This window comes from Geospiza fortis, unplaced genomic scaffold (genome assembly GCF_000277835.1).
Source record: "Geospiza fortis unplaced genomic scaffold, GeoFor_1.0 scaffold382, whole genome shotgun sequence".
Lineage (NCBI taxonomy): Eukaryota > Metazoa > Chordata > Aves > Passeriformes > Thraupidae > Geospiza > Geospiza fortis.
The window spans coordinates 292,170-301,923 of NW_005054583.1; the positions used below are offsets into that span (position 1 = coordinate 292,170).

A 9,754-nucleotide genomic window follows, 5' to 3' on the forward strand; every position below is an offset into this window, starting at 1 on the left:
CTACTGCAAAACACTGCAGAAGAGATGGAGATTTATATTCTTTCTGAGATTTGGTTTATCAGGCATTTTCAATGCTGTAATTCATCCTCTAAGGCTCTGTTGGCATTAATGCTGCCAAGATTTATCCCATGCATACCATGTTCTTTAACTTGTCCTCTTCTGTACCTTTCTGGTCTCCATTTTTCCCTCTTTCATACAGTGCAGAACATCAAGATAAAACAACTAATCCTAGCTGTTTCTGAGCATTGCTCTTTCGAATGAGCAAAAAAAGATGCTTTAAATACATGTTTTTAAGAAAAGCTCCTGCAGTTTTTCAGCTTGTGCCTGCAACCTGGAAACCAATGAATGACTGTATGTTCACTACTTCTATGAATCCTTGCCCCAAAATTTATACAGTGGCTTAAAATCTTATGGTAGACACTTAGTGGGTCACAAGACAACGGAGCCAAGGAGCTAATTATACAAATTATAACTGTGAGATGGCATCTTCACTTCCCTGCTCCTCTGGCTGTTCATGCTTAGGTCCCACAGGCTCAGCCCACTGCCTGCTGCAGGCAGACACCATCACATGGTGACATTAACAAGCCACGATGCTGAAGAGCACCAGGGGCCAGAGCCCCACAAATCCACTCAGAAAGGCATTTCTAGGGTTTAAATTCAGGCTATGTCTGCATTAAGTCAGCCCTGTAGGAGGGATGCTGAGGGCAATGGAGTTTGTGCTGTTATGAGCTGTACATGAATGAGCAGAGAGCATAATTTCTTCACAAGCCCAAAGCAGTCTTCAGTCATGGTATCTATTAAAAGACAGAAAGCTGAATTTCGTGGGGGTATGAAATCTGCATGACAGCAACTTGTGCACAACAAGCCTTGTTCCCTCTCTCCTTTTCATTGCTCAGAAATGAGGAGCATAATCTGGCACCTAAATCCTGTGAGGAGCAGATGAGGGAGCTGGAGTGGTTTGGTCTGGAGAAAAGAAGACTCAGGGGAAACCTTATCATTCTCTACAACAACCTGAAAGGAGGAGGGGGTCAGTCTCTTCTCCCAGACAGCTTGTGATAGGACAAAGGGAAATTACCTCAAGGTGAGTCAGGGGAGTTTCAGGTTGAATATAAGGAAAAAAATGTCTTCCCTGAAAGAGTGGGTAAGCATTGGAACAAGCTCCCGAGTCACCATCCCTGGAAGTGTTCAGAAAACAAGCAGAAGTGTCACTCCACTGTATGATTTAGTGGGCAAGGCAATGTTCAGCCCAAAGGTTGGACTTGATCTTGGAGGTCTTTTAGAGATTTTATGATTGCATGATTCTGTGAAAATCCCCAGCCACCAGTCTAGTCTTGTCTTTAGGGAAACACACCTTGCTAAAAATGCTTAGGAGTATGAATTAAATATACATTTCATTACAAATTACAAATGCATAAATATATTACAAATGTATTTATGTTCACAGCATATTCCTGCTCATGCACCCTGACTCAGCACGAGCTAATTGTCAGTATGAGGATGTGAGTGACCACACCACAGTGGCTCCTGGGCTCCACCACAGCTCTCCTGTGATTTGACTGAGCCACACAGCCCCCTCTCTTCCTAAATTTTACATAGGATATGGATAAACTGTGGACCACGTGGTAGGTCACCAAGGCTTCCTGCACGACCTCTAAGTCCCACGGATGGAATTCTGGAATTCTTTCTGCTCACATTTGGTTGGTCACCACCAAGGGACTGCCTAGCACAGACTGCAGCTTTCCCTCTGCTGAATTATTGTAACCTATGGGGGGGTTTGCCTCTGTTGCTGAAAACATCTAGTGGGAAGCAAACATTGCTAATGCTGTCAGTTCCCAAGGTTTTATTGTAAATCCTGTACATTTAATAAAAATAAAAAGCCATGTGCCTCGGAAGATAAATACTGCCACCTATTTATTTTTTATGCTTACATATTTTATATATTTTATTACTGCATAAATTCACAGATTTTACTTTATGAATTTACATAATCATTTCCAAAATATATTCTCAGTTTTCACAGATCCTACAAACCTGATAAGGGAAAGATTAAAAATACTTCCTTTAAACTGAGCTCATGAATTCCACTTATGTTATAGTCATTCTTGCTGGTGAGGTAGGAGTTTATTCACTATTTTATATCTCCCATGTTTTGCTGTAATGTGATTTTAATAGGAGTGTCTTATTGAAACATGCACAGAAACTTAATTAGCCCTATTCCAGTTATCCACATACTGAGAGAGATCAGTGGCATGAAAAAAACCCCACATTATGGCCTGTGTACCTTTAAGTTCAGTCCCATTAAATAATGCTCTCTTGCAGATCTATGAAATCAATTAGGAAGTACTTGCAAAGATAGCCAAGGAGAAACTGTTCAAAGCCTTAATGGCTTAAATATCCCTTGTCTTGATGTTAGCCCTATAAAGCTATTAGAGCCCAGTCTGGATTGCATTAGCACCATGAAAGTCAAGTGCTAATCCTGTAACTGCACTGCCAGCCTTGCCTCTCCCCTGCCCATGTGTCTACGTGAATTGTTTCCAGAAGAAGTGAAAGAATCTTCACTATTTTCTCGAGACTGAAGATGTATGAGGGAGAAGAAAATACTATTTTGTAAAAAAAGTAAATATAAAACATAGTTTATTCTAAACAGGAGTCGTTTGGCTTTTTAATTTTTTTGTTATTGACTGGTTTTTGCCCCAAGAAAGTAAAGTTCTAGCTGTCTTCACAGGAGGTCATTTCATTAGTTTAAGATTACTTATGCCAGAAACTGCTGTAATTTGAGGACATTTCCAGAAATCTAAGGAACTCCAGGGGATTCTGGATATGCTAAGGGCAAATTACAGTGCAATATGTAGTAAAATAATACTTTTTTTCCATGAGGATTTTTCACAAAATGTTTTTCCAAAACTAGACTAAATTGTTTATATATTCAATGATTTTCCAAGAAAATTTCTTTAGTCAGCTTTTGAGTTTGGGATTTCTTTTTTTTTTTTAGGTGATTTTCTCAGATTTTGGTATAATTATTTGTGTTTTATAATATCTGTCTAATAATTTTGCATTTTAATTGAACCAGACTTCCAAATTGAACAATACTTTTTTATTTATTAGAAAAAAGAAATAGAACTATAAAGATGTAAAATAATAGTAAACTGGAAAATTGTCAGCAAGGAACCACATAGAAGAGACATGCTTTCAGATCAGATTGTGAGAATTTCCTCTGCTTTTCTGGCAGACACAAGCCCAATACCACACACAAACCCTCACCTAAACAGAGATGAACAACTACTTATCATTAGGGAAAAACCAGGTTTGGATCTCAATCCAGGCTCACCTGTTCCACACGGTCTCCTTCTCCATCCTCCCCCACCTGCAGCCATGTCACATTCCTCTGGGACCTGCTTACCTGTCTGTCCTGCAATGGTAGCAAACAGCCTGTGGGGGATCCTGGATGGGATCTTCAGTCCAGCTCTTATCTGGTAATACCTGGAGAGAAAGGATGAAAAGTTATACTCTGCTAGAGAAGTGACTTCTTGATCCAGCCTGAAATTCTGTGACAGCACATCCTGGGCATCTGCACCCAAAATGGCTCAAGAGAACAGGCATGTTCAGGATCTTTTCTTCTGCTTTTTAGCTTTAATTCAAGTGGGTTTGATCTGGGCCTTTCTATTTTACACCAGACAGAGTGGAAACAACGGCCTGATGTGTGAATAATGAAAGATTGTGAAAAGCACTTGGCCTCCTGTAGGAAAAGGAGACTTAGAGAAACTTCTATGATAAAATGCCCCAATATCAGAGTGACAAGAGGAGTGACAACAATCTAATACAAAACAAAACAAAAACCCCAAACAAACAACAAAAAAACTTTGAGGGAAAGACATCTAGGAATATTATGCATAATAGTTATAACTCTGCTGTTCCATGGTGAGTCTACCCTATCAGAAAAATGTTAGCATTAATCATTTGCCCAGAGAAGGTGTGGAGTCTCCCTCACTGAAGATATTCCAGAACTGTCTGGACACAATCCTGTGCTCTGGGGTGACCCTGCATGAGCAGGGAGGTTGGATCAGATGGCCCACTGGGGTCCCTGCCATTCTGTGATTCTGTTAATCACATCTAAACCAGTTGTATTCTGGTTGATAGGGCATCCCTGTGTTAGGTGAAGGAAGACAGAAAAAGAAAACATCAGTAATTTCACATAGTTTCTAGTTTTTATAGGTCTAAGTTACACATAGAATCATAGAATACCCTGCATTGGAAGAGACCCATAAGGATCATCAAGGCCAATTTCTTCACAGAACACCCCAAAAAATCCTTCCATGTGTCTGAGAAAATTGTCCAAACACTTCTTGAACTCTGGCAGGTTTGGTGCTGGGACCACTTCCCTGGGGAGCCTGTTTCAGTCCCCAGAACATGAGCTCAGTCTAAACAGAAGGAAAAATTCATCCTAGTCTTCCTTCACCACCACTTCCATGGATGAGGAATATGGGGCAGTGTTCAGTACAGTACCCAGTCCAGGATATTGTAGCTCAGTATACCTCCACCTCTTTGCAGACCTCCCACCAACCAGCTCTAGCACCATATGTTGGTGTTACAAAAGTCTCCCTTTCTCTGGATTTTCCCTCCTTTGGTCTCTTTATTTATAAACTTTTTTAACCCACTGGTACTTACAGATAGTTTTGGCCTGATTTTTGTCCCAGCCTCTAAATGCAAGCCTTTTCCAACCTGAACCATTCTGTAACTTTATGAAAACACCAAGTTATCTGTGAACTCCTGTATGAACATCTCAGGCTACACTTACCAATAAAATCTTTCCAAAGTGTGTACTAGTGAATGACCTAGATCTGTCTTTCTGAGGTTAAAAGCTGAAGAAAGGAGTTTGATGGGGAGAAAACAAAAAAAACTAAACTAAACTAAACTAAAGAAGCACCACTCCAGAGGTAAATGTTCCATGTCCTTCACAGCTGAAAGCTCATGTTACTCTACCTGCTTCAGCTGGCAGCTCCTTCCCATCTGGGATCTAATTCCAGCACAACCTTTGACATTTCTAGGTATCTGTTTCAGTCAAGAGCTTGGGCATGAAAACTCTCTGTTTACATGCTAGTTTTCAGAAAAGAAAATAAAAGCAGATCATAGTCTAAATACACACAGTGTTCAGTTAAACATAATAGCAATCAAATCTAAGCTACGTGATCTTTCTCTCCATTATGCTGCTCTTGCACTATGCAGAAATTTTTAATTGATGGTATTGATCCTGATTTTTTCTAAAGCAAGTATAAGACTTATGCCTTAAGACCCTTTGAATTTTCATTATGGTTTTATGCAATACAATTTTTTTACTGACAAAAATACTCTGTGTAGACTGCTCACAACACCTAATAACTTCCAAATACCAGTAACAGGGTATTAAAGTGATATTACACATTAGTGTATTACACACTCCTTCATATGCAGATATTTACGATTTACCATGTGCCCATTCCACTACATCAGCTCCAAAGAATAATATTCTATAACTGTCTGGCCACTTCTTTTTAGAATTTTTGCTGTTCAGAATTGTGGTGGGTTATCCTTGGCTAACAGCCAAATTGCTAACCACATGAGCTGTCCCTCCCCCTCATCAACAGAGCAGCAGGAGAAAATAGGCTGAAAAATAGGATGGGATAAAGACAAGGAGATTGCTTACCAGTTATTGCCACTGGCAAAATTGATTCAACTTCTGGGAAATTAATTTAATTCATTCACAATTAGGTAGAGTAAGAAACAAGCCCAGACATTAAAATAAAACCTCTCTCCAGCCCACTCCCTTCTCCTAGGCTTGGCTTCATTCTTTTATACTCCTCTCCTCCCAAGCAGCTCAGGGGATGGGGATGGGAGTTAGTGTCAGTCCATAAAGGCAACCTTCAGCTGCTCCCTCCTCTTCACACATTCCCTGATCCAGTGCAGATGCTTCCAGAGGTTGTAGTTCCTCCAGGGAATATCTCCTGCCACACCACGGGAATGTCACCCTTCCCTCATTGTGTGTCTCAGGTTCAGAAACATCCCAGCAGCCCTAAATTTCCAGTAGGAAACTGATGTCCAATGGCTTTCCTAGTGCTTCTGATTAAGCCGCCTAAAGCTGGGGAGATTTTGCAGAGGTGCCTAGGGTGACATTTTCAAACAATGGAATCACAGAATCATGGAACGGTTTTGGAAGGGACCTTAAAGCCCATCTCATTCACCCCCTGACATGGGCAGGTTCCTCAGAGTGCCATCCAACCTGTCCCTGAACACTTCCAGCATCCAAAACCTTTCTGGGCAATGATGGCCATGCAGCCAAATCTCTCAGCAGACTTAGAGACATTCAGCTCCTGGAGGATGCTGGGCAGACATTTATTTCCTCATTTCCCAGGCAATTCTGCCTTGGATATCAAAACCACATGAAGATATCTCACTACTGGTGACTTCATAGCAAGGTTAGTTCCAACATTCATTATGTCCTTTGCCAAATGGACTAGGTGCAAGGACATAAAAGAAATAGGTCTTCATCTTATTTAAACCTTTCCCTATTAATCCCCTAAATTCTGGTAAATTCATTTGGATGACAGAGATGTTGTAGGGGTCACAAGTAGCAGTCTTCCTGTGTTCCCACCAAACTGAATGGTCAAAGTGAAAAATCCATAGAAAATTCATAGAAACCTAAGGAACTCTCAGACTAAGGTCAAACTCTGAGACTGAAGGCCCAGATATAAAGAGAATCCAGAGACTAGCAAGTTCTGCACTATTGAGGATTGCAGCCAAAAGTGTAACTCATATTCTTTAGGAGACCAGGCATGTTTTAGTTCTTAAAAAAAGAATCACAATAAACAATTATTAATAAATGATTTATTGCAGATTGTTTGGCACCTAATGCCAAAAAGTCTGGCCTTCATAATGCAATGGCATAAAGGAGTTCTGGTATAAATAATCATGGAATTAGATAGATCCTTCCTAAAGAAAGACTTTGGAGAATGGTCTTTAGTCAAAAGACAAAAGAGGCTTATAAATGTCCTTTTGTTGGTTCAGTTGTCCATATGAGTGCATTGCAAAAGTTTGTACCTCAAGGTGCTCAGTTGGATTAATGGCAGAGGACAGAGATGTAGAGCACCTCAGATCGCCCCAACACCTCAGGGATATTCATGGTAAAGAACACACATGGCACTGAAAATGTTAAAGGCTCAAAGTGTTAGATTGAATTACAAATTACAGAGAAATATTAGTGCTCACAGCTTATCAGTTTATTCTTAAAAAAAAACAAAAAACAAACAAATAATACTTTTCCTGAAAATATTTTCAGTGAGAGTTTCATGCAAGATGTTAACAGCTCCAGAGGAGGTAAATATCAGAGATAAATATCACAAGCAGTATATAAAGAAAGAACAGCTTCACCTTGGGTGGTCAGAAAAACCCAAGGACATCCTTATTTGAGTCTCACAAGAATGCTTATTGTCCAATTAAAATAAGCAACCTCCATACAGGAAACATAATAAAACCCAGTACCTGTTGTGTTCTTGCTGGTTGTTGGGTTGGGGTTCTTTTTCCCATTTTTCAGCCACATATCAATATTTAAATCATTAAACAAGCAAACATTATCCATTCCTCCTCAGAGCTTTCTCTAAGCCTTTGTAAGCAGGGAGGAATTGCCAAACAGTGACTTTATAACCAAGAGAAACCAAAAATATGAGGGTTCTTGCTCCCACACTGTGAAGCTGGATGTTACTCATAATAGCTTGTGCATTGTGAGGAGGGGTGTCCTGATCAAAACACAGGAAATCAAATATTTTATAAAATACACTGCAAGATGCAGAGTCCCACACAATTTCTCCAGCAGCAAACACAAATACACATCTCCACTTCCCCATCCCACTGTGCCACACCTCTTTGTTTTACCAGTCTGAGTGATGCTGAGACCAACATATAAAATGAAGCCATGTTATTTTGAGCATAAATAAAACATTTTTTCAGTGCCTCCACAAAAACCCACACTCTTGGGTCACTGAGTACTGTCCTCAGTCCCTGCTAAGGGACAGGACAAGGAGGAATGGCTTCAAACTTGAACAGAATATATTTCAGTCAGATATTAGGAATAAATTCTTTACTCAGGGGGTGGTGAGGCTCTGGCACAGATTGCCCAGAGAAGCTGGGGCTGCCCCATCCCTTGAAATGTTCAAGGCCAGGCTGGATGTGGTCCTGAGCAACCGGAGATAGTGGAAGAGGTTTATGCCCTGGCAAGGGGTTGGAGCAAGATGATCTTAAGGTCCCTTCCAACTCAAACCATTCTATGATTCTAACAGGATGGCAGAAGGAAAAGGGTTTTTTGGGGTACTAAGACCACTCATCAGTTCCAGTGAGGAACTCTGAGCTATAAATGGCATAAATCATGCTGAGAAGCAACAAGTACCCCTGACCATGCAGTGTGCCTTGTTTTCCTCAAAACAAAGTGAACCGTCTCCAGCTGTCTCTAAATGCTCTTATCAAGGAGTAGCCTCATAGTCTGGTCATGCTCACCAGACTCTTCCAATCCTCTCAAGGTAAAGAGTAATCAGTTTTGTCTCCTGAGCTCTCCTAGAGTCTGCATAATCTGTTCTCACCTGACAGGAACATTCAATGTGTGGACCTGCAGCAGCAGAGCCCTGAGGGTTGGATGCTGCTTGAGTGAAGGCAATTCCAGGGACATGGCTCCTCCCTCAGTGTAAGAAGCTGTCTTTGAACTTCAGGCTTGGGGGGAAATCCTACAGACAACTTCACCTCTTCTCAGCTGAACAACCCTCTCCAAAATCATGTGAAGCATGAACATTAAAAAAATACAAAGAACAGAACATGATGTGGAGATCAAAATCTATGCTTAAAACTGGAGAATCAGACTGAGACATTGCAAAGGCCACCAAAATATTTACAGGAGATCCTCCACCACAAATGTGTAGGAAAGCACTGCCTGATAGTGATATGGAGCTGACAGTAACGATAAATGAGATATTGCCTCCAAAAATAACAAGCTATTTTTCTCAGAGAGCCTTGGTAGAAGTGGCATGTGAATTTGACACTTGGTAATACAGACTTACAGCAAATACAATAAATCCATAAAGTTACAGAAGGGCTGGCAAAGAGCAGAAGCTGAACAGATATTTTGCAAAGGGAGTGGAATGGACACCACCTGGCTCCCTGAGTGTGGCCCCAGAAATACATAAGGCTTTACAGTAGATTTAAGGAAAAGAATAATTAGGGAATAAATGAGAAACTGCAGCACAATTCCTGTTTTACTTCAATTAGGCTGAGTCTGGCTCATTAGAGTTAGGCTAGGCAGTACCTCTTTTTGAGTAAACATCTGGTTTGTGGTGGTTTTTTTTTTTTTTGTTTTTTTCCCTTTTTAAATGGAAGAGCAGTACAGAAAAACTTATTTAGACTTCAGTAAAGTAGGGAGAGCATGGAAAATTGCCAGATAATGTGGTACAGGCACTGTGAAAGAAAGATCAGGAAACAGCAAGCTGATTTTAAGAACTAAAGGAACTTGGTACACTTAACTCAGCAAAACAGAGCAATCAGATCCCCTCTCCATCTATAAATATATTAGGAGGAAAATAATCAGGAAGAAAGAAAACTGAGGTACAAGAAAGTACAGCATTGGCACAAGAACAAACACATATAAACTGTCCATTAATAAATCCGGTTTAGACGTAAAAACTGCAGCTGGCAAAGGAGCAAAACTGTGTAAAAAAAAATCAAAAGAGCTTCTTCCAGAAGC

General features: G+C 40.4%; 1 protein-coding gene across 1 annotated transcript in view; it reads right to left on the reverse strand.

The window, feature by feature from the left end:
• The window catches only part of FAM135B (family with sequence similarity 135 member B), a 193,706-nt gene that overhangs the window by 99,005 nt on the left and 84,947 nt on the right, over positions 1-9,754 (reverse strand). The window contains exon 3 of the mRNA XM_005429890.2: positions 3,401-3,480. Within this exon, the coding sequence (XP_005429947.1) occupies positions 3,401-3,480 (80 nt within the window). The remainder of the gene's footprint in view (positions 1-3,400; positions 3,481-9,754) is intronic.